Source organism: Elephas maximus, chromosome X (genome assembly GCF_024166365.1).
Source record: "Elephas maximus indicus isolate mEleMax1 chromosome X, mEleMax1 primary haplotype, whole genome shotgun sequence".
NCBI classification, from domain to species: Eukaryota; Metazoa; Chordata; class Mammalia; order Proboscidea; family Elephantidae; genus Elephas; species Elephas maximus.
The window spans coordinates 81,865,270-81,891,792 of record NC_064846.1 but is presented as its reverse complement, the minus strand read 5'-3'; the positions used below and the strand labels follow the sequence as shown (position 1 = coordinate 81,891,792).

Genomic DNA, 26,523 nt, shown 5'->3' with positions numbered 1-26,523 from the left:
CAAAAAATCAGAATGCATGAAGGGACAAGAAAACTGGACAAATGGACATAGGGAATCCGGGTAGAAAGGGAAAGAGGGAGAGCACTGACAGAATCTGGGGACTGTAACCCATGTCACAAAACAATTTGTGAATAAATATTTTTTTAATTTTTATTGTGCTTTAAATGAAAGTTTACAAATCATCAGTTTCTCATACAAAAATTTATAGACACCTTACTATAAACTCCTAGTTGCTCTCCCTCTAATGAGACAGAACACTCCATTCCTCCACTCTCTATTTTCATGTCCATTCAGCCAGCTCCTGACTCCCTCTACCCTTTCATCTCCCCTCCAGACAGGAGCTGCCCACATAGTCTCATGTGTCTACTTGATCCCAAAAGCTCACTCTTCACCAGTGTCATTTTCTATCCCATAGTCCAGTCCAACCCCTGTCTGAAGAGTTGGCTTTGGGAATAGCTCCTGACTTGGGCTAACAGGAGTCTGGGGACCATGACCTCCGGGGTCCTTCTAGTCTCAGTCAGACCATTAAGTCTGGTCATTTTACCAGAATTTGAGGTCTGTTTTTTTTTTTTTTTTTTTTTTATCCCACTGCTCTCCTGCTCCCTTAGGGGGTTCTCAGTTGTGTTCTCTGTCAGGGCAGTATTTGGTTGTAGCCAGGCACAATCTGGTTCTTCTGGTCTCAGGCTGATATAGTCTCTGGTTTATGTGACCCTTTCAGTCTCCTGGGCTTGTAATTACCTTGTGTCTTTGGTTTTCTTCATTCTCCTTTGCTCCAGGTGGGTTGAGACCAATTGATGCATCTTAGATGGCCACTTGCTACCTTTTAAGACTCCAGATACCAGTCTCCAAAGTGGGATGCAGAATGTTTTCTTAACAGATTTTATTATGCCAAGTGACTTAGATGTCGCCTGAAACCATGGTCCCCAATCCCCCACCCCTACTGCGCTAGACTTCGAAGCATTCAGTTTATTCAGAGAACTTCTTTGCTTTTGGTTTAGTCCAGTTCTGCTAACCTCTTTTGTACCGTGTGTTCTCTTTCCCTTCACCTAAAATAGTTCTTATCTACTAATTAGTGAAAACCCCTCTCCCTTCTGCCCTCCGCACTCTCATAACCATCACAGAATATTTTCTTCTCCGTTGAAACTATTTCTCGAGTTCTTATAATAGTAGTCTCATACAATACTTGTCCTTTTGCAACTGACTAATTTCACTCGGCACAATGCCTTCCAGATTCCTCCATGTTATGAAATGTTTCTCAGATTCATCATTGTTCTTTACCAATGCATAGTATTCCATTGTGTGAATATACCATAATTTATTTGTCCATTTATCTGTTGATGGGCACCTTGGTTGCTTCCATCTTTTTGCTATTGTAAACACTGCTGCAATGAACATGAGTGTGCATATATCTGTTCGTGTTAAGGCACTTATTTCTCTAGGATATATTCCAAGGAGTCAGACTACTGGATCGTATGGTAGTTCTATTTCTAGCTTTTTAAGGAAACACCAAATCGATGTCCAAAGTGGTTGCACCATTTCAAATTCCCACGAGCAGTGTATAAGTGTTCCAGTCTCTCCATAACCTCTCTAACATTTATTGTGCTTTTTGGATTAATGCCAGCCTTGTTGGAGTGAGATGGAATCTCACTGTAGTTTTGACTGGCATTTCTCTAATGGCTAATGATAGTGAGATGCTGATAGGAAACATCATAGCTAAAAACTTTTTCCCAATCTGTGGGTAATTCTTTTACTCTTTTGGTGAAGTCTTTGGATGAGCATAAGTGTTTGATTTTTAGGAGCTCCCAGTTATCTGGTTTCTCTTCTGCATTGTTAGTAATGTTTTGTATACTATTGATGCCATGTATTAGGACTCCCAGTGTTGACCCTAATTTTTCTTCCATGATCTTTATTGTTTTAGATTTTATATTAGGTCTTTGATCCACATTGAGTTAGTTTTTGTGCACAGTGTGAGGTATGGGTCTTGTTTCATTTTTTTTGCAGATGGATATACAGTTACGCCAGCACCATTTGTTAAACAGACTGTCTTCCCCATTTAATGGACTTAGGGCCTTTGTCAAATATCAACTGTTCATATGTGGATGGATTTATGTCTATGTTCTCAATTCTGTTCCATTGGTCTATGTATCTGTTGTTGCACCACTACCAGGCTCTTTTGACTACTGTAGCAGTATAATAGGTTCTAAAATCAGGTAGAGTGAGGCCTCCCAATTTATTCTTCTTTTTCACTAATGCTTTACTTTTTACTTATCTGGGCCTCTTCCCTTGCATATGAAGTTGGTGACTTGTTTCTCCATCTCATTAAAAAATATTGTTGGAATTTGTATTAGAATTGCATTGTATCTATAGATGGCTTTTGGTAGAATAGACATTTTTACAACGTTAAGTCTTCCTATCCATGAGCAAGGTATGTTTTTCAACTTATGTAGTCTCTTTTGGTTTCTTGCAATAGTGTCTGTAGGTTTCTTTGTATAGGTCTTTTACATCTCTTCTAAGATTTACTCCTAAGTATTTTATCTTCTATGGGGCTATTGTAAATGGTATTGATTTGGCGATTTCCTCTTTGATGTTCTTTTTGTTGTGTAGAGGAATCCAACTGATTTTTGTATGTTTATCTTGTATCCTGACACTCTGCTGAAAACTATTAGTTCCAGTAGTTTTCTTCAAGATTCTTTAGGTTTTTTTTTTGTGTGTATAAGATCATATCTTCTGCAAATAGAGATATTTTACTTCTTCCTTACCAATCTGGTTGTCCTTTATTTCTTTATCTAGCCTAATTGCTCTGGCCAGGACCTCCAGCACAATGATGAAAAAGAGTGGTGATAAAGGGCATCCTTGCCTGGGTCCCGATTTCAAGGGAAATGCTTTCAGACTCTCTCCATTTAGGTTGATATTGGCTGTTGGCTTTGTATATATGCCCTTTTTTTTGTTGAGGAATTTTCCTTCTATTCCTATTTTGCTGAGAGTTTTTATCATGAATGGGTATTGAACTTTGTCAAATGACTTTTCTGCATCAATTGATAAAATTATGTGATTATTGTCTTTTGTTTTATTTATATGATGGATTATATTAATTGTTTTTCTAATGTTGAACCAGCCCTGCATACCTAGTACGAATCCCACTTGGTCATGGTGAATTATTTTTTGATATGTTGTTGAATTCAACTGACTAGAATTTTGCTGAGGGTTTTTGCATCTAAGTTCAAGAGGGATATAGGTCTGTTTTTGTGTTAGTTTAGGTAAGTAGTGTGTTTCTAGAAATTCATTCATTTCTCCTAGGTTTTCAATTTTTTTAGAGTACAATTTTTCATACTAATCTGATATGATTGTTTTGATTTCAGTTGGGTCTGTTGTAATATCGCCGATCTCATTTCTTATTCAGATTATTTCCTTTCCATCCTGTTTTTCTTTTGTCAGTTTGGCCAATGGATTATCAATTATGTCAATTTTTTCAAAGAACCAGTTTATGGTCTTGTTAACTCAATTGTTTTTCTGTTCTCTATTTCATTTAATTCTGCTCTAATTTTCATTATTTGCTTTCTTTAATTGCTCTCTATTTGTTCAGGCTGCAGGGATAATTCTTTGATTTTGGCCTTTTCTTCTTTTCCTATGTGTTTATTGATATAAATTGACCTCTGAGCACTGCTTTACCTGTGTTCCAAAGGTTCTAATAGGAAGTGTTTTCATTCTCATTGGATTCTACGAATTTCTTTATTCCATCCTTTGTGTCTTCTACAACCCAGTCTTTTTTGAGCAGGGTATTGTTCAGTTTCCAAGTGTTTGATTTCTTTTCCCTGCTTTTCCTGTTACTGATTTCTACTTTTATGGCCTTATGGTCAGAGAAGATTCTTTGTGATATTTTTAGATGTTTTGGATTCTGCTGAGGCTTGCTTTATGACCTAATATGTGGTCTATTACAGAGAATATTCCATGTGTACTAGAAAAGAAAGTATACTTGGCTGCTGTTGGGTGGGGTGCTCTGTATGTGTCTATGAGGTCAAGTTGTCTGATTGTGGCATTTAGATCTCCTGTGTCTTTATTGAGCTTCTTTCTGGATGTTCTGTCCTTCACTGAAAATGGTTTGTTGAAGTTTCCTACTATTATTGTGGAGCTATCTATCTCACTTTTCACTGCTTTTGGAGTTTGTATTATGATTATTGTATCCCTGTCACTGGGTGCATTAATATTTAATACGGTTATATTCTCCTGGTATATTGTCACTTTAATCATTACATAGTGTCCTTCCTTATTCTTTGTTGTGGATTTAACTTTAAATTCTATTTTGTCAGAAATCAATATCGCCACTCCTGCTCTTTTTTGATTGTTGTTTGCTTGATACATTTTTTTCCATCCTTTGAGTTTTAGTTTGTTTGTGTCTCTAAGTCTGAAGTGTGCCTCCTGTAGGTATCATATTTAGATGGGTCATGTTTTTTTTATCCATTCTGCCACTCTCTGTCTCTTTATTGGTGTATTTAGTCTATTAATATTCAGCATAATTATGGATAGGTAGGAGTTTAGTGCTGCCATTTTACAGTCTTTTTTGTGTGTTGTTGACTGTTTTTCTCACTTAGTTTTTTGTGCTGAGTAGTTTATCTTTACATATTGTCTTTTCCTCTTATTTGCTGTGGTTGATGTTGTTTCTGCTCAGTTTTTTTCTTGTATTTTATTTTGATCAGTAGGATTGTTAGTCTCCTTTGTGGTTACCTTAATATTTACCCCTATTTTTCCAAGTTTAAACCTAACTTTTATTTCTTTATATCGCCTTGTCTTCTCTACATGAAAGATCTATGACTACATTTCTTAGTCTGTCTTTATTGTTTTAATGTTGTCTTCTTTTACATAATGACATTGCTCTGTCCCTGTTTTGAGCTTTTTTATCTTGATTTATTTTTGTGATTTCTCTATTTGGATTGACATCCGATTGCTCTATCCAGTGTTCCAGTCTTGGGTTGATATCTGATATCATTTATTTTCTAAGCAGAGAATTCCCTTTAGTATTTCTTGTAGTTTTGGTTTGGTTTTTACGAATTCCCTGAACTTCTGTTTATCTGGAAATGTCCTAATTTCACCTTCATTTTTGAGAGACAGTTTTGGTGGATATATGATTCTTGGTTGGCAATTTTTTTTTCCTTCAAATTTTTATATAAGTAATTCCATTGCCTTTTTGCCTGCATGGTTTCTGACAAGTAGTCTGAGCTTATTCTTATTGGCTCTCCTTTGTAGGTGACTTTTCATTTATCCCTATCTGCTGTTAAAATTCACTATCTTTGGTTTTGGCAAGTTTAATTATAATACGTCTCGGTGACTTTCTTTTCAGATCTACCTCATGTGGAGTTTGATGAGCATCTTGGATAGTATCTTCTCATCTTTCATGATATATGGAAAGCTTACTGTTAAAAACTTCAACAATTATTTCTGCATTTTCTGTTATCCCTTCCTGTTCTGGTACTCCAATCACTAGTAGGTTGTTTCTCTTGATAGAGTCCCACATGATTCTTAGCTTTTCTTCATTTTGTAGAATTCTTTTATCTGATTTTTCTTCAAATGTATTGGTACCAAGTGCTTTATCTTCAATCTCACCAGTGCTGCATTCCACTTGCTAAATTCTGGTCCTCTGCCTTTCTATTCAGTTGTCTAATTCTGTAATTTTATTGTTAATCTTCTGAATTTCTGATGGCTGTCTCTCAATGGATTCTTGCAGCTTATTAAATTTTTCATTATGTTTTCAAATATGCATTTTAATTTCATCAACTGGTTTATCTCTGTGTTTCTTGGCTTGTTCTGCGTTTTGCCTGATCTCTTTCCTGATCTTGTTTCTGATGTCTTGAAAAGTTCTACATATTAATCTTTTGATTGTGCATCCAGTAATTCCAGGAAGTCACCTTCATCCAGAAGATCCCTTCTTTGTTTTGAGAGCTTGTTGAAGCGATCTTGGTTGGCTTCTTTATGTGATTTGATATTGACTGTTGTCTCTGAGCCATCTATAAGTTATTGTATATTGTTTGTTTACTATACCCTAGCTCCTTGCTTTGTATTGTTTTGATCTGCCCAAACAGGTTGCTTGAGTGAGCTAGCTTGATTATTTTTGCCTTTGAAGTTCGAACGTCCTGTCACCAGATGGCTAAAGTTGTTATCAGGTATATCAACCTAGGAGTCTATTCACCCTTCTTGTATGGATTCAGCTCAGGTATCCAGGTAGCTGGTCATCAAGTGTGTGGTACAGGCTCTGTCGTACAATCTTAGAGGGGCAGGGGTAATTGGTGTAGGTACCGGTATCTGGTTGCAGCAGGGTGTCATGCTCTGAACAAGGCAGGGGTGTGACAACCATCCCCCAAGTGTCTGTGAGGAAAGTGTGTCCCTGTTCCCTAGAGCACACAGGTGGGTGGGTTTTGCTGACGTACCACAGTACCCAGTGCTTTTGGTTGTAAGGACTGGAAGGTACCAGTTATCCTTGGACCTCTGTTGCGGGTGGCTGGGTGACCTGAGTGGAGCCTCCAGTCCTTAGGCCCCTGATGTGGGAAGGTGAGTGCCCTGTTTAATAGCTAAAGCGGTGTCAAACATCAAAAACCCACCTCTCCACCACACAGCTGAAACAGTTGCAGTCTGCCAACAAGGGCCTATTCTCCTGAAATAGGCTCACACAGGTCCATGCAGGGGGAAAATGTATTCAAAGTCCATGGACCACTTATGCCTGGACAGGAACCACTTCTGTCCTGAGCTCCCCAGGTTAGTGGAGCTTGCAGATTGTCTTTTCTCCCAATTGTGAATTTACTCATTTTCCAAGGCTGGGCGAATGGTTCAAAGTGCTCAGCAGGACCTATCTCAAGCCCAGGGAAATCAACAGCCACTGAAGCCAGCTTGGGGGCTGGGGGTGTGGTAAAATATACGCAAATACTTATCTTTTGCCAAGAACATCGTTCTTCTCTGGTTCCATAGGTGTGAGTAGGCTGTGCGGCTGGCTGTTTCTCCCTGAGGAAGCTGCAGCCAAATGCTACCAACAGCCCGCAGCAGTCGCTTCCAGGAATGGTGCCTGAGGGCTCCCACTGATTCAGGTCCGACAACTCCTCTCTGCTTCTGAACCATCTCTCCCTCCCCTTGCCGATCAGTACATCTTCTAACTTTGCCTTTGATGTTCAGGGCTCCTAGCTTGTCATAAATATAATCATTTGACTTGATTTTTTGGTCTTTGTTGTATGAGTGATCACCAGAAGTGTCTGACTATTCCGCCATCTTGGCCATGCTGTGTTGTAAATAAATTTTTCAACGAGAAACTAATGTGCCCTGTAAACTTTCACCTAAAACACAATAAAATTTTTTTAAAAAAGAGGTTGATAGAAGACCAGAGGCTGGTCAAGATGGTGAAGTGAGTGGTTGCTCCCATTTATCCCCCAGCAACTAACCCACAGAAGAAGGAATAACAACAGACTGAGATCTCAGATCTCTGGATAGTACCTGAGGTGTTTGAGCAGAGATGAGTCCAGAAACAGAGGAGACAATGAGCAAGGGTGGCACAGAAGGTGGGAGAACCAACCTGCTAGCATCTGAAGCACTCACTCACTGCATCCATTTTGGAATTGGGTCTGGCAACACACTGAACAAATGGCACAGAATGGGAGCTGAACTGAGGAAGCTAGAGCCCCATTTTTAAGGCAACGCAGAATGGCCATGGCAGTTCATGGACCACGCACTTGGAGGGGGCAAAGGAAGACCTTGGTGCTGTGAAAGAGTGCTGCTGAATCTTGCTGAGGCCTGAGGCAGATGGGCACTAGGACCAGCTGGTACGGAAAAAGCACCAGGACAAGGGGGTAGTTCAGACAGGCCACACAGAGGGAAATGACTGACTCCCTGCCCACAACGGAATACCATGGGAAAGCCTGTGCAGGGGTGCCCATGAGGGAACGACATAGAGTACTCACCATCTTCACCATAGGAAAGCCAAACACCATCACTTATATTAGTGTCTGCAGCCAACTAAAATCCCCCACGCATGCATGTGTACTGAACTCCAGAGGCCACAGACCCAGAGCTCTTGAATTAATGCTGAGAAAAACCTAAGGATAAGAGTGCCTCTAATGGTTTGTGGGAGAATATAGTGGTGGTGCAGTGCTTAAGAGCTCAGCTGCTTACCAAAAGGTCGGCAGTTTAAATCCACCAGCTGCTCCTTGGAAACCTTCTACTCTGTCCTATAGGGTTGCTATGAGTCAGAATCAACTCGATGGCAATGGGTTTGTTTTTGTTTGTTTGTTTAAATCAACCAAGCATAATTAGAGAATTTTCAAAAATCAGAAAATAGAATTTAAACTAAATAAAAGATAGCAAAATTGCCCAAGTTCAACAAAAAATAGTAAAACACACAAAATCATCCAAAGAGGGACCAATCAAAATGAAAACTTGGAGAAGAGAAAATTCCCCCTATGAATGACAGGCTAATGCAAAAAATTAATAATTTTCAGACAATGGTGCTAAATATGTTTTAAGAAACCAAAAAGCACACAGAAAACAAACTATCAGAAGTCAGGAAACAAATGGAGGGACAAGATAAGAGACTCAACAAGAAAACTGAAAACATCAAAAACAAAACAAAACCAAAGAGAACTACTGGAACTGAAGAATAAAGCAACTGAATCAGAAAAAGCAAGAGGAATATTCAATAGATTCAATCAGAGAGAAAATGGGATAAGTGAACTAGAAGACAGAATAAGTGAACTTACCAAGCTTCAAGAAAAAAAAGAGAAAAGACCAAAGAAAAGCAAACGGATGGTACCTTGCTACCACCCCTGATCAATCTGACAAAGGCACAACAGATGATCCTGGTTTGAATGAGAGAAAAATGTAGAACAAAACCCAAATTCTTAAAAAAGGCCAGGCTAACTGTACCACCTGAGACCAGGGGACTCCATGAGACTATCACCCTGAGGTGCTCTTTAAACCTTGAACCAAAACTATTCCCTGAGATCACCTTTTAGCAGAAAAGTAGAGTGACACACAAAATAAAGGCTATTACCTGTTAGATCAGTGCTCTACTAAAAAAAAAAAACAAAAAAAAAACTGTATGAGTCCAAAAGGTCAACATTTAATCCAAAGCAAGGATGAGATGATAAGGGGGCAGGGAAACTAGAGTACTGGAAATGGAACAACCAGAATACCATTAAGGAGAATGTTGACACAATGTGGAAAATGTAACTAATGTCATCAATCAATTTGTTTGCAAATTGTCAAAAGGAAACATAACTTGCTGTGTAAACTTTCACCAAAAATACAATAAAATGCTATTAAAAAAAAAAGAGACTGAGAGAATTGACACATACGAAAAAGAGTGAGTGGATATTCCCTCCTTATTGTTAAGGCAAAATTGTAGTAATTAGTTTAACTGTTATCAAACAAGAACTTTTTGTATGCTGTGATGAAATAATAAATGTATATCCTCATAAACATTATTATTTATTGAAATATCTGCATGGATGCTTGAATCTATTTTTAGCTTAAAAGAGAATGCATTTTATATACTTCGTTACTATTTTTTTAAAGGACTGAAATTTTAGAAACACACAAAAAGAGACCTCTGTATTTCATTTATAACATTTTATGAATATTCACGGATTGATAACAGGGGCTTTAGCGCTAGATAATAAAAAGTATCAAGGCTTTTTGAAAATACAAATACTAGCCGCCAACAGTAGCTCAGAAATGACCCCCACACACCCACCTGAAAATCTGCATTATCGCAATGGTGAGAGTGTCTTACTAAAATGGATATCTGTTAGGGTGAAAAACATCAACGGACTTTAGTCTACTCTGTAGATTTGTACTCATTTAAAAATGTTCACCTAACCATTACTCTTAACACAGATAAACTGTATATTTTAATATCATTTTAATGTCTGTTTTTGAGATGTTCATTTGAGACACATTCACCCCTAACCTTTTTCCAGTGATAATTTCCTGTAATACCAAGGGGTCCAGGTCTGTAAGACTGATATTAAGAATGTGGCCATTAAATGCATATTCTATACTCTTTTTTGGTATACTCTGCTAAGTCTACTGCATAATTGGTTAGAATGTTTATGATGACCATAGATTCTAGATTTAACAGAAGAGTCTTAATTTCAAATATTGTGTCCCGCTATTTCTATAAAACGATTAAAATGTCCTAGAAAGGTTAATATTTTGATATTAAAATTATATCTCTTGTACCTTGGGGGCAGTAAAATAAACCACCTGTTAGGTTATATGTCTCAATTTTAGTCTGGGGAAATACAGTTTCTATATGTTGTAATGTGATAAAAACTTATTTGTATGCTCATAATTCTAGGAATTTCATTAAAATAGACTAAATTATATCATCTGGTTATGCACAAAATTCCTTAGAGGGCACACTTCTTATCATAAAAAAGTCTATAAAGAAGATATTATGCTTAAGAAAGATTTAGTATATTTGAAAATGAGAATTTTTTCTTATTAGAAAAATAGTTATTTCTCTACATTTCTATTTTTATTAGAAAATTATTATATCTAATAACAAAACAATTATTTCTATGTCTACTTTAAAATACAGATTCATTGATATTTACATCTAATGGCTTATATTATCTTTCATGTGCAGTATCATCGTGAAATGGCTAGTATCTGCTATAAAAATAAAATCAGAAAACATGCACATGTTTAATAGGAATGCATCCTCAAATACTTTTCCTTTTTCTTTTTCCTTGACTTGGACAATACAATTTTTCAAACCTGAATATTTTCAGATTTTTGGTTTGTGTTGTACATGTGATGATTTATATCAGTTAGTAATATCTGTAACATATAAGAAAACTTCCCGACTTACAAACAAAACTTATAGTCTGTATGACCAATGCCATCCCTGATTGACTTTCCACCAATTCTACTTCCATTGTTGAAGGGTTTGCTACTGTCAAAGTTCCTATCACCATTATCAGAACTATCTGTTAGAGATTCTCAAGTATGAAATTTGTACCCTTGACCCTCCCCAGCCTCACTCTTCCTGATTCATCCCCCTAAGATTTGTGCATGAATGTAATTTGCCAAGAAAAATTCTACTTCTAATTAAAAAAAAAAAACTATGAAGTTGTTTTCTCTCTTCTTTTCCTAAACAAAGCAAAAACTAGGAGTTATAAGATCCTAAAGACAATCACGGATGACACTGGCCATACAGACACTTTAAAAGTATTCTTTGTAAGGCAAGGCCTGCCCTTATACATTATGTATAACGCTAACCTACATAAATTATCTCAGGTTCTGCACAAACTAGAACATCTAAAAATCTATCCTGGCTTTACTAACTGAATGACTGTTCTTGAGTAAGTTATTTAAAGCACTTTGAGCCTCACTTTCCTCATTAGAATATTTAATATGTTAAAGTTGTGACTATCTGTACTTTCCCTCCTAGCTCTAAAATTATATGTATAGTTCTGAGAATGGTACAAAACCTGAGAGAATAGAATACTCTGATAATCACATTCAAGTCGGTTGCAGACGTCAGTTACTAGTCTGAATATTTACATTAGGAGTTATCAAAATTCAATGATTTATGAAGTTTTCTAGTTAAATAAAGGACAAGATAACTCAGTTTTTACCGGTCTACCTTAACATATGTATCAGATCATATACATTCAAATAAAGGAGAAACATGAAAGGCAAGTACTCAAGTTTTAAAGAATACCTCAGGTGCTACAAAATTTGCAGTGTAGCATGGAGTCAAGAGAAGTCCATTTTCACCCCGAAGTTGTTTTGCAAACCCAAAATCACAGATCTTTATGGAATCTGCATTGGCTGATTCATCCATGTATAAGATATTACTAGGTTTAAGATCACGATGAACAACCTTGAACATAAAGGGAAAAAAAAACATTAAGCTTCTATAGTCAACTTAATAACTATGAAATAAAACATTTTAAGTTAACATATTTCTACGGGAAGGGCATTTCCCACTTAAAATTTTTGAAAATGGACAAAGTAGGAGGATGTATATTTCCTATTTTAAAACATAATATACAGCTACAGTAATCAAAACAGCCTGGCAATGGTATAACAACAGACACATAGACCAATGGGATAGAATTGAGAGTCTAGAAATAAACCCACACATTCATGGTCAACTGATTTTTGTCAAGGGTGCTATGTCCATTCGATGGAGAAAGAAAAGTGAGACTCTTCAAAAAATGGTGCTGGGAAAATTGGATTTCCATATGCAGAAAAATTAAACAGGATCCACGCCTCACATCATACACAAAACAAATGCAAAACGGATTCAGGACCTAAATGTAAAAACTAAAACCATAAAATTCTTAGAAGAACAAACAGGGGCAACACTTACTGTCAACCCTTGCTTTCAACCATGGATTGTCTAATACAATAACAAAAGCACAAAGAGCAAAAGACAAAATAAATAAATGGGACTTCATAAAAATTTAAAACTTTCGTCCATCAAAAGACTACCAAAAGGGTAAAAGGTCAAGCTACCAACTGTGAGAATATCTTCAGAAACCATATATCTGACAAGACTCTAATATCCAAAATATACATAAAACTTTGACAACTTAAAAACAAAAAGACAAATAAACCAATCATAAAATAAACAAAAGGATTTGAATAGACATTTCGCCAAAAAGGACATTCAAATGGCCACCAAACACATAAAAAGTTGCTCAGCATCATTAGCCATCAGAGACGCAAATCAAAACCATAATGAGATACCATTTCACTCTCACTAGGATGGCTAAGATTAAAAAAAAAAAAGATGTTGGTGAGGATGTGGGAAAATTAGAACTCTTATCCATTGCTGGTGGGAATGCAAAACAGTACAGCTGTTGTGGAAAACAATGTAGTGTTTCTCAAAAACCTAAAATTAGAACTAACATATGACTCAGAAATTATACCTTAGGTATATACCGAAAAGACTTGAAAGCAGAGACTCAAAAAAAAGACTTCTACAGCAATGTCCTTCGTGGCACTATTTACAACAGCCAAAATGTGGAAACAACCTCAAGGTCCATCAACAGATGAATGGATAAATGGAATGAGGTACAAATATACATGAGAAATGAAGTCTTGATATATGCTACAGTATAGACGGAACTAGAAGACACCATGCTGAGTGAAACAAGTCAATCACAAAAGGACAAATATTGTATGACCTCACTTATATAAAAGGAAAAGAGAAGGCAAATGTATTGAGATCAAAGTTTATTAGTGGCGACCACGGGCAGGAGGGAGGAGGAAAAGGGGCGTTAACGGTGATGGAAAAATTGCATTAAGGATAGGGTTGCCCAGCCAATTATTGTAACTTCGGTCAATATGTTGTATACCTGTAAAAAGCTGAATTGGCAAAAGTTGTGTGATAGATATATTTACAACAACGCCCCCCTCCAAAAAAAATAGTAGCTGTTGAGGCTGCTTATGTACAACCAAACACTTCATGGGGTTTGGTTACTTGGTTTGGAGGTTTAGGGTCATGGATTCATGGGATATTCCAGTTAATCGGCCTAATAACATGTTTAGTGCTTCTGTTCTGCCTCCTAGTTCATTGTGTGTGCTTCTGTTCTACATTCTAGTTCATTGTGTAGTGCCTGGGGTCTTAAAGGTTTGCAAGCCGCCATCCAAAGCACAACAATTAGTCTCTATTCACCTGGAGCAACAGAGGAAGAAGGAGAAGCAGGAACAGGGGGAGAATATGTAATGCGTGGCTAATTGCCTCCATGAACAACTGCCTCCTTTGCCATGAGACCAGAAAAACTGGATGGTGCCCAGCTACCACTACTGAACATTTTGATCAATGAATCCATATAAGAATCCTGCTAAAAAGGGGAAAAATGCAGAACAGAATTTCAAATTCTCATAGACTCCAGACTTTTTGGAGCCATGAAGGGTAGATGAGCCCCTGAAACTATTGCCCTGCAAAATCTTTAAACCTTAAACCCAAGATATTCCTTGACATTATCTTAAAATGGAACAAAAGTTTATCTTAACAACTAAAAAAGGTCTACTTTGAGCAATAAGCTCTTTTAAGAACTATCTACATGGGATTAAACTGAAAACAGCAACTCTAAAGTTTAGACAGGAACCTTATGGGGCAGTAAGTTTATGTTACTGATTGAGGAACTACTCAGAAAACGAGGGTGGGAATGTTTGCACAACTTGAAGAATGTAATCAATGTCACTAAATTGTACATGTAGAGTCTGTTGAATTGGTATATGTTTTACTGTGTATATTCTCAATTACAACAGCAAACTAAATAAAATTTAGGGGAAAAAATTGAGAATGATTTTGTCTAAACCTAACAGTCTGAAGCATACACAGAAAATTATCTCTGTTAGATACATGCTTCAGTTTCTACTCAAGCGACCAGATTTATCACTTCCAATCTCAAAGTATTAACATTCAAATCTCAGTTCCACTTCTGGATATGATAGACTATCTACCATTCCCCCTCCCAACAGTAAATAACTATAAAACCTGGACATACTACAGAAATAAACTAACTGAAGGTACTGAAGAATGAACAGAAACAAATAGATTGTGGTGTGGAGGTCATGTTTCGTTGTAGGAAGGAAGATGGAGAGCTATAGGAGAAGGTTCCCGTATCTGTGGCTTTTAGCTTGGGGCTATATATAGTCCCTATGACACATATGGTAGTGAGGACACATGTAGAAAAACCCAGTCTTTTTGGACTGGAGGACCAGAAAAGAGCCAGAACTGACCAGTGGACCACAAATGTTTGGGAGGTTCGAAGTAGTTCAAATAAAGACAATAGATATGAACAGAGAACAGAGCTCCTGCTCATATGAAACAGAGTTTACAGTTTGAGCCCAGTCAAGAAAATTATTCACTAAAACAAAGGTAACACATTGGAGAAAAATAATAAAAAATCTCCACGACTTAATATTTATAATTCTCAGATACAATCCAAAATTACCTGATACACAAATAACAAAAAACAGTCTTAAGAAAAAGGAAATCAATCAAGCCCGACTCTGAGATAAATCACATGTTGGAACTAATAGTCGAGGATTTCGAAGTAACTATTGTAACTATCTTTGAGGAAGTAAATCAAAACACATTTTCAATGCATGAAAATCCCAGTAGAAAAACGGGAAGTTGTAGCAGAAAAACAGAAACGAAAAACAACTAAATAGAAATACTAGAACTGAAAAAAAAAATTCTGGAATTCTCTATGTGATAATTTTCCTACTACTACTGACTCCTGCATTTAATCTAGTGCTACTTTTAATCAGCAGTTTACTACAATGGAAGACATTTCAGGTTGATAACCAAGTCTTACTCATCTTTGAATCTGTAATACCTTTTCATGGTTAACATGTAGAAATACTCAATAAATGTCTGTTGTTAATTTGTTTAATTGATTTAAGAATGTGACAGTTTCTAGAATAATAAACTAAAAAAAAGATGCTTATCCTTTTCTAAAAAATTCTGGTTGTAATTTATTAAAAAGAGTGCTGATAAAGACAGTCAAGAATTTAAATTATAATAAAGTTACTCCTTTAGTATTATACAATTTGTATTTTGAAATATTGAAAAAAAGTACTCCACTAAACTACACACAATTGGGTAATTTTTTTTAATTACAAGAAGGATCCTTGTAAAATTTTTACTGTGCTAATTCTGAATTGTCTATTTTTTAAATGATTATAGTTAAGTGGATATATGTCGACTATTGTAACTGATTAAAACTTAAGTTTTTAAGTTTTTTGCTACTCTGTTCCCCTTTATAAACTAAAACCCATTGCCATTGAGTCAATTCCGACTCATAGTGACCCTATAGGACAGAGTAGAACTGCCCCATAGGGTTTCCAAGGAGCGCCTGGTGGATTCGATCTGCTGACCTTTTGGTTGGCAGCCATAGCTCTTAACCACTACGTCACCAAGGTTTCCTTCCCTTTTACCGCTATGTATAATAAGAGTTGACTTTTTTTGTACTTCATTTGCCTTCTTTATGCAGAGACAGGGAGCAAAAAAAAAAAAAACCAAAAAACAAGCCTACCCCCCTTTCCCTCACACAATATATTAATACTTTAGATGTTTAGAATCCAATTTTTTTTACTGCATTTGGGGAAGGGGTAGGCAAGTGTCAAGATATACTGTCCTTTTACTGCCAGAACAGCAAGTGCTAAGTATAGTGTAATTTGAATGATATTCATAATGTGTCCCTGGATAATTTTTCTATGTTTCACTTTTAAGTTTGATCAGGTTTAGTATGTTTAAAATCAAGGTTAGGTACATTCATATAATTCAAACCACTTTAAAAACTAATATCCTATTAAATATGGGCCAACAGGCAGATAGAATTAATAGAGCATTAGCCAATTCCCCAAATCCTTAACCTTCACTATATTATGCATTTGATTAAGGTATCCGCTATAAAAATATGTAAGTAATAGAAAAAGCAATACATTTTAGGTGGTATTATCTCCTGTATATAAATTTAAGAAGATACAGATCAGATCCCAGAATTGAAGGGAAGAATATAACTACAACTTACTCCTTGACAATGAAGATAGTCAACTGTTTTAGTTATTACATACAGTACATCACTAGCCTCGCGTTCTGAGAAACATTTTTGTTTGAGAATACGGTCAAGTAGCTCTCCTCCTTTCATCAAATCCGTAACAAGGTAAACATAACTACCATCATCATAGACCTAAAAAAGAATGTATTTTAAAAATGTTACTATTTACAATTTCAATTCTAAAATGCTTAAATTATATTTACTTTGCTTTCCTAGTGAACCACTAGTATTAAAAAAACAACATTAACAACAACAACAAAAAAAACATTATTCCTTCACTGTTAATGTAGTGCTGGCTGTACTGAAGACTGAATTGGCTAAACAACCTTCTACACAGTCCTGTGAAACCATGTTAAACATATAATTTTATTAACTTTTAAAGATGTAGGTTACACTTCATTAAAAAATATATATATGGAAAAATAGAACTCTGAGCTTCTCAAAGGAGCCCTGGTGGCACAGTGGTTAACACTCCGCTGCTAACCAAAAGGTTGGCAGTTCAAACCCACCAGCTGCTCTGAGAGAGAAAAATGTGGCAGTCTGCTTCCATAAAGATTTACAGCCTTGGAAACCCTATGGGGCAGTTCTACCACAACCTATTGGGTCATTATGAGTCAGAATCTACTCAAGAGCAGTACATTTGGATCTTGGTTTGGTGCCTCTCAAATGATATTTATCTCATTTTCATAGCCATTTCTCTTCCCTACTAAAAGTAAGCTTCTTTAGGGCAGTAAATATATTATTTGTTTTTTAATACTCTCCCCTGCAGTCCATTATCTGACATAGGGCCCTACATTTTTATTGAACTCAGATACTGTATTAATGAGAATATTTGCACCCATTTTACTCAGGGCTTGTGGTATTTGTATGTATTCCTAAACTACTGTTTAAACATAGCAAATTAAAACGTATTTCATGCTATCTGAAAGAAACTGATCAAGGTTATTGTTTTGTCTGCCTTCTCTAAAGGGAAAGTAGCATTATCTTCTTACATGCAAAGGCAGCATTCAGTTCAGTAATATATATTAACATGAGTTATACATTAATTTTACAAACCTACAGATTAATATTTTTTCACTCAAAGAACAATCCATAATGCTTTTGCTAATTGCTGTATAGTCAAGAAAGGAAAATCATCTAGAATTTGGCGGATTCCCGATCTCTCATATCTTCTATATTTACAGTATGACAGAATAATAAATGGTGCTAGTTATAATGTTACCAGTTAACCAGCCGGAATATATTAAAGTAATAAGGACACTTTCATATATTAAACATTATACAGTAGTCCCCCCATATCTGCGGTTTCACGTTCTGCAGTTTGTTACCGAAGGTCAACCATGGTCCGAAAATGTTAAATGAGCAGTGTGATGAAATCTCGTGCTGTACCACTCCATCCTGCCCTGGGATCACATTCACATAACTTTATCACAGTATATTGTTATAATTGTTCTATTTTATTATTAGGTAATGCTGTTAATCTCTTACTGTGTCTAATTTATAGTTTAAACTTTATCGTAGGTATGTATGTATAGGACAAAACAGTATATACAGGATTTGGTACTATCCCAGATTTCATGCATCCACGAGGGGTCTTGGAACATATCCCCCCATGAGGAGGGAGGACTACTGTAGTTCCTTTTTGGCATTTTCTAGGAAAGGTAGGAGTACAGAATCAAAGGGAAAAAGAAGTGAGGTGCAAGTTTAAGGGTCTTGATATTTTGTGGCTTGGAACTAAATATACAAAGACATAAAAAATTTCAAGAAGAAAAATAAAGTACCAGGTCATAACTTCATTAGCTTAGCTGACACCTAGATTTTAAAATACCTACATCCTTTAAAGTGATAACGTTGGGGTGTTGTCCATAGCGCATCAAAATTTCAATTTCTTCGGAGGGGTCTCTCTTACTTTTGTCAATGATCTAAGAAATAATAACATGAGAAAAATCTCTGAGGAAAATAATTTCTTTTTCTAAAAGTAAATGAGATATTTTCCATTTGGTTATATTTTTAAACAAATACTTAAAAACTCAAGAATGACACTTCATATTATTTTAACATTTGAAAATTTCCTATAAGTAAAACTGAACAGAAAAAAAATAAGCCAGAGCACTTTCTTTAACATTATATTTCACTTAACTGAAACCATACTTAATGATGTAATCTAAATGTGATTGTAATTGTCACAATGGCTCAATCTTAACATATTGCATTAAAATAAAGACTATTCAAAAGCAAAAAAAAAAAAAAAGCATCCACAAAATATACTGTTCCTCCAAAATAAAGCCTTAGAAAGATATTCAAGATAAAAATCTTAAGGCTTAGAGTTCTTCCTCAACATTTTATATTTCCTACCTCTACTTGTCCCACTGAGAATGTCTGTCAGATAATCAATGCGTAATTTCAACTACATATATAAAAGAAACAAAAATAAAAAGTTAGGCTTGGAGACATTACCTTCACTGCAAATTCCATGTTGTTAGTTGTATGTATGCATCGCTTGCAAACAGAATAGGAGCCAACCCCGATATCCTCTTTCACCTCATATACCTCACTAAATTGTGCAGCATTTCCATTTATCTGTTTGTAAACAATTGAAATACTAAGGAGAATGAAATATTTTCCATAGTTTATCATCTCTCACAAATATACATTGACTATAAATCTTAAAAAATGAAAAATAACTCATTCCAGAGAAGTTTTATCAATATATATAAATGGTTTAATCAGATTCTGAGCCAATCCCAAATTCTGGGCTCTCTGGATCCTCAAGGTCAATGCCATAAATCAACTAATTTATCCATCATCATTACATTTTCATGCCAAAAGAAACAAAAAAATATGTAATTAAGGGTTTACTGTTCTTTTGTTGTAAAACATAGGGACATCTTTAATTTGTAATTATACCCAGAGCTAAACAAAGAAGTTAAAAATCACCTTAAAAGCTATTGTAAATCCATTAGTTTTTAAATTAGCTTTTCTCTTTAATCAGAGAAAAAATTATCCCTAAACTGAAACTGAATAATGTGATGAACTGGCATTTACCTGGACAATTGGTAGTACACTTGCACTTGTGATAGGAGTGATTTTATATTCTTCTGCAACAGATGTTGCAACAAAGCTGAATCCTTTGAAGAGTTGATGAGCATTAGCACTGGCTGGCAAACCAGGAGAATCTAATGTTCAAATAATTATATTTTATTAGAATTACACAGAATTTTATGATATAAAATGTCAGCATTTCTTTGAATATCAAGGAAACTACCTAAGGTCACCATCTGATATACTATATTTTATATTTAATTTATGGTATATTAATTGTCCACCCCTTCCCCCCCCACTACCATGTACACTCCATGTGGGTAGTAATTCTTAAGTATTCTGTTCACTGCTACAACCTCATTCCTTAGAACATAGCAGGCATTCAACATTTGTTGAATGAATGTATAGAACAGATACCATTAAAAGTAAACTGAGTTAAATAAACTGTTAAGAGTCAGTGTGATTTATCTCATGCTTTACCTCCTATCCTCTAATGCATTAGCATGTCAAAGGACTTATAAAAGAAAAAAACTTTTACCCTTTGCCTTAGTCCCTGCTTCCATGATAAATATTTCCCACTTAAAGCCTCTACTTGACAGGTCCCCAGGGAATATTATACATAAGATCCACACTTCCATAAAGGGCAAACCAACCCTCTATGCAAACTTACCATTATTTTAATTTTTACCTAAAGATCTAGATTACCTTTTTTTTTAACCACTTAAATGAATAGAAGCTCTGATTTTACACATAAATATGCACTACCTTTAGGTGTTTTTGCAGTAAATTCAGGATCAAAGCAAAAAGTATCATCTGGTTTTCCAGAAGCAGGTTTAAAAGGAGGTTGAACTTCTCTTTTATATAATTTCTAGAATAAGCAACAGAGTACAAGAAAAATATATCAGCCCTTATACTTTCTAAGGGAAAACAGAACATACTATTCATGGTCTTTAACAGGACACTCACAATTTCATAACAGTAATTTCAGCAGGCTTTAGATACCTGTTAACCAAATTCTAAAATTTGAGGGATAATCTACAAATCAAATAAGGTCAGGAAACAACAGCAGTGATGGCACAGGTTGCATTTATAAGGAATAAGGATGTCCAATTTTGGTCATCAAAAACCGATAATATACCCGTACAGAATATATCACAATATTACCATGCAGAAATAACATTCAGGGATTTCAAAATCAATAATTAGATTATCTTGAAGCAGTATATATTTCATCTAAAATATTTTGTTTTCACATAAAATACAGATTAAAAGTACTGTTTAGGGCTTCTATTACAGTATTCACACAATCATGCCTAACAATCTAATTTTCTAAAATTTATACTTTTTTGAAAGACACAGAAAATATAAGATATGGAAACCTACCTTTTTATGAAACCTAATTCTTCAAAAGCTCACAGTCGTACAGTGGGGAAAAATTTAATAGGGAATTATTTTAAAACAATTTAAATATCTAAACATTCCACTGATTTGTTATTTAAATTAAGAACAATGAACATAAACTGTTTAGATGTAAGAATAACAGGGAAAACTTTTTTTTCCCCAATTATCCAGTTAAGAATAAAAGAAGAGTAGAGAAGCAGTAGGAATAAAAAAAATACCAGGAGATACAAGGACACCAAAAGAGAGATGCACACAGATATGACAAGGGCAGACTCCCATGCAGCATCTCCACTGAGTGATCTTTTAACACTAATGGCTTATGCTTTGCTGCAGTCTTACAATTACAAAAAATAAATAAAAATATTGCCTACAAAAACTTGTTCCATAAGCCAAATGAAATAATGATTTGGTCAGTGAACTAGGCTCTCTGCTCCTCTGCTAGAAATCAAAATAGTGACTTTTTTCCTTTTAAAAAAGTTCAATACCAGTGCCAGAACCAGATAACAAAACATGCTTAATTATGATGATTAATATGCATAAAATACATAAAGATGTTTTGTAAAAGAAACAAGAAAAAAGTGAACTTTTCTAAAAAATGCTTATTTGGGAGTTTTTTTTTTTTTTTAGGACTCAAAAAAAATCACTATACATGACTTATCAAAATTTCATGTTTCTATCTTCATGTCCTGTTTTAAATTTTAGTAAAATATCTATAAAAAGATATTAATGTCTTAATAAACTTACTTTGTTCTAATGCATGACAAAAAACAGTTTGAAATTAACACCTTAGATTCTTCACAACTCATTTTCTATAAATATCTATGATCTCATTCATCCCATTTTCCCTTTCCCTTCCTCCTCCACATTCCCCAACCCAGAACAGGGACAGATCATTAACCATGCTTAACAGATAAAACAGATGAGAAGTAAAATATTTACTTATTATTACGCACACATATACTGATTCAAGATAACTGCCATGATATGCTACACTTATAAATAAAAAGCTCACACTAAATATAAAACAAATGGCTTAAGTTCATCAGCAAAGTCCATATATTATCACTTACTCTTTAGTTTTTTGTTTGTATACCATAAAGTTACTCAGTAACTGTCTACTGCACTTACATTCCAGTCAATATTTGCAAAAAAAAGATGTCTTTTGATTTCCTCAACTCCTTCTGAACCTATAAAATAGAAAGAATTTTTTAATGAATTTTTTATCTTGCTATCTGCCTTCCAGGCTGTTATCTGTAAACAGGAGTATACATATTTCATAGGTTCCTTGCAGTGAAAATTCTATGATTTCTTATCTTACATTTTATTAACAGATCTTTCACTTTACTATGATAAAAATAACTGATGTTCATATTGAATTACATAGGTTATCATGAATACTGAAGTACCTTCTAAATAAAATCAAAATTATTTGCAACATAACATTAAAATTTAAGTATATTTTTTCTTATTATTCTATACTTATGATGTCATATCTACGTGCCAAATTATGAAGTACAGAGCAACAAAGTAATCTCAAAATTTTAACACAAGGACATAAATAGGATAATAGGATCATATCAGTATCTAGGGAAAGGCTACCAGAAAGTGGTCAAATAGTGGGCAGTAACGGAAACATAGTATTTACCTTGAGGAATACTAGGAGGGACAAAATAAATACCTTCAAATATCTAAGATGATTACCTATAAGAGGAAGAATTCTGTGAATTCTTTCAAAAAAGGTCATCCATATATAAAATACATAATGTTATGTATGAAACAGACGTTTTAACTAGACCACTCCATTTCTTAAATCATGTTCATAAGAGTTTACTGTTTCAGGAATCTTTGCATATACAAATGCAAAATTCTAGGTATAAATTAGTATAGCAGCAAATGAACTTAAATCAGAAAACAAAGTTATAATTATCCCCCAAAATAAACAGTACCCACCCACTGCCGTGGAGTCGATTCTAACTCATAGCGACCCCACAGGGTTTCCAAGGCTATAAATCTCTACAGAAGCAGACTGCCACATCTTTTTCCCGCAGAGCCGCTGGTGGTTTCGAACTGCCGACCTTTCAGTTAGCAGTCGATCGCTTTAATCACTACACCACCAGGGCCCCTTAAAATATACAGTATATTGTTATAAGAGACGAGACAAGTAACTATACCCAGTCTATTTGCTGGATTTCTTTTGAATAACATCCTTAGGAGACTTTGTGCTTCAGCACTAAGAAACTGAGGCATTCCAAGTTTTGCTCTGGAAAAGAAGATTTTAGAAAATTTCACTTAATCTAGCAATACTTCAAAGTTGACAAATAAATCTAAAAAAAAAATCAGAGTGTTTTCAAATGGCAAATAATGTCCCCTATATGGTCGGACAAAGTAACAAAACAGTGTAAAAAATGTTCTTTGGTGTCAATTTATAATAACATTAAACTTCTAAAAACTGAAAATAAGGATTTTTTCCCCCAAGAGAAAAAGATATTGTGTATACTTACTTCAGTATCATATTCATGGTCTCATTTCTGTCTTTACCTTGAAATGGCAGAGTACCAGTAAGCATTTCAAACTAAAACAAAAATATAACCACAACAGTCCATTTAGCACAACTTATAATAAAATGCTTTGGAAAAAGACACTTGTTAATACATTATCCTCAAATCATGCAGGATCTACATGATAATGGGTCAAAATGGGACCAGAAAACTAGGCCATGTAAGGAAAACTAGGTCCAGTTTCCTACTATATGTAGCTCAACTACACAGGTGAGTTTTAGCAAACGGAACCAATTTTTTCAGTTCTATATAATTTGGCTAAATTCCCAAACCCAAAGCAATTTGGAAACAGACACAAGGCATTCTTCTTTTAAGATATGCTTTTAAGGCAAACATTTAACAATAAAGGAAACCGAAAAATAAGCACCCAACAATTCCAAACTCACACATGTCCAAGACAGAATTAACCATTCTCACTACACCAAAAACCGGAACCAAAAAAGAGAGATAAGAGAAGTTGCAAAACACACACACACGTATGATATATATATTATATATATAAAGTATATATATAATATATATAGCCAATATTTTAAAAACACACACACACAAAATAAATATATATATAGCCAATATTTTTAAAAAGGGAAAAATTGAGATAGTTGTATACAACTAAAGGAAAACATTTTCCCCAAGAGATTTAATTGCAACACAGATGAATAGAATTTTTAAAAACTGGCATATAAAAGAAAAGACTAGGTCTAAAAATGAAGATCATTACAGTTCATTAAAGAGAAAAGTTTTTATATCCCTAATATTTAAAACTCAAACATTCAATAAAGGATTTGGTCACAGTCCTTTGCTCATTTATCTGAATTCACAATCTTAGTTAGCTCATCCATTCAATTCTCTCCTATATTCTGAAGACTCTTAAATGTGCTGTTCTAATCTTAATCTCTCTCAAACTCTAGTTTTCCCTCCGAAACCTGTAGTAATGGTCTCAACTGGGGAATGGAGGAGTAGGGATGGGTGGGAATCACGGAAAGGGAAAGAAGAAACAATTGTGTATTGGAATCAATCTTTCTCAAACTTGAGTCCCCTACTCTCCTGCCCCCTCAAAAAAAAAAAACCCTCCTCATTCAGGAGTCAAACTAATTCTTTAAACCTTTGCTAATATGATTGCAATATTCTCCTTTTTGACATATTACCTATTTTAATTTTATCTATCTTCAGGGCCTAATTTAAGTTCTACCTCCTCCAAGAAACCTTCCTTTCCTACACAAATTTATATGAATTCCTCCCTGAACTCCTAAGGTGCTTCCAGATGATTTATTTAGTTATTCAACTGTTCCCCCAATCAGACTATATGCTTTCTTAGGTCAGGGAAAATGCCAAATATTATATTTCTTTGTAATCGATTCCTATATAATGTGTCATCTAGTGATAATAAGCATGCAAAATGAATTATCAGACTTCAAAAGTAAATTGTATTTGATTCAATAGATATTCATTATCATCCTATTTATGATTGCCAAGTATATGCTTAATCTCAGGCCAAATCAGTCAGTGAGAATTAAACATTTACTAAATACCCACTATGCCAGGTACTGTGGAGATGAAGCGTAGTATAAGGCATGATCCCTGTCCTCAAGAGGATTACAATTTTTCTAGGGGCACACTTGAAATAATTTAACAGTAAAATGGTAAGACGATAAATTCTGTGACAGCTAATTAAAATATAAATGCTAAAGCATTCTGAAATCTATAATCTGTCAGATCTTACTCCATTTTTAAATATGAATAGCCTATGTAACAAGACTAACATTGACCTTTTCACCAGGAACTTTAAAAGAAATCAAAATACAAAAATCTTAATTACTATTGTATAGTAGCTAGGCAATCACATGTTTTTAAAATGATAATCATAAATTATCAGAACCATTTTCTTACTAGACACATCTCAAAACATACTAAATTTCAGTAGTAAGTTAATTTAAGTTAAATTCTAAATAATATTCATTTTCTGTGGGCATAATTAAGAAAAATAACACTACTTACCATAAGCACACCAAATGACCACCAGTCAGCACTCTGGGAATGGCCTCGCCTATTTACTACTTCTGGAGCCATGTACTCTACTGTACCGCAAAATGAGTAAGCCTTCTTTTCTTGGTCTACTGACTCCTTGCTGAGTCCAAAATCTGTAATAACCATGTTACAAAAAATATTATATGAAGAACTTCAGAAAATAAACATCAAAAGAAACAAAATAATGATTTCAAAACTATTCATGGTTGGCCTACAATTACTCTTAAGCAAGCTCCTGTGAGACCAATAACAGAAAGCAGCCTATATCTTATCACAGGACACTTTAAGAGCATTTAAAATTTACTCAGTTAAATATCCTCAAAATACAAGCTCTCAGGTCTGTACTAGAATATAATACAACAATTTTGAAGGGACAACCATTAAATAAAGATTGTCATATTAATCTAAGTTTTAAGATGATACAGAGACAGCAACTGACACTTTAATTAAAACGTAAATTTTGTTATGGCTCTGGTGACCTTTCATTTTTGTTTAAGGCCTTCAAAGAGCTATAAACATCTAAACACGAAAATCAATCTTATTCCTATATGTTAGCAATGAACAATGTGAAAATTAAAACAATGTCAAAATTAAAAAGTACCATTTATAATACCACCAAAAAATATGAAATACACAGGTATAATATATAACAAAATATATGCAAGACTTGTATGCTGAAAACTAGAAATGTTGATGAAAGAAAGAAAAATAGACCTAAATAAATGAAAAAAAGATACATCATGTTCATGGGTTGGAAGATTCAATGCTGTTAGGATGTCAATTCTCTCAAAACTAATCTATAGAATCAATGCAACTCCAATCAAAATCCCAGTAAGATTTCTTTTGTAGAAATCAATAAGCTGATTCTAAAATTTACATGAAATAGCAAAAAAAGAAGAAAAAAATTGAAGGACTCATACTACCTGACT

General features: G+C 34.7%; 1 protein-coding gene across 2 annotated transcripts in view; it reads right to left on the bottom strand.

Annotated features, from left to right (window-relative positions):
- Positions 1-26,523, bottom strand: part of RPS6KA6 (ribosomal protein S6 kinase A6) — a 161,393-nt gene that overhangs the window by 31,746 nt on the left and 103,124 nt on the right. For both annotated transcript variants that reach the window (XM_049872377.1, XM_049872378.1), the window contains exons 9-18: positions 25,565-25,707; positions 23,510-23,580; positions 23,180-23,268; positions 22,137-22,195; positions 20,373-20,475; positions 19,611-19,741; positions 19,023-19,145; positions 18,398-18,487; positions 16,539-16,697; positions 11,702-11,863 (exon numbers count right to left, since the gene is read on the bottom strand). In XM_049872377.1, the coding sequence (XP_049728334.1) occupies positions 11,702-11,863; positions 16,539-16,697; positions 18,398-18,487; positions 19,023-19,145; positions 19,611-19,741; positions 20,373-20,475; positions 22,137-22,195; positions 23,180-23,268; positions 23,510-23,580; positions 25,565-25,707 (1,130 nt within the window). The remainder of the gene's footprint in view (positions 1-11,701; positions 11,864-16,538; positions 16,698-18,397; positions 18,488-19,022; positions 19,146-19,610; positions 19,742-20,372; positions 20,476-22,136; positions 22,196-23,179; positions 23,269-23,509; positions 23,581-25,564; positions 25,708-26,523) is intronic.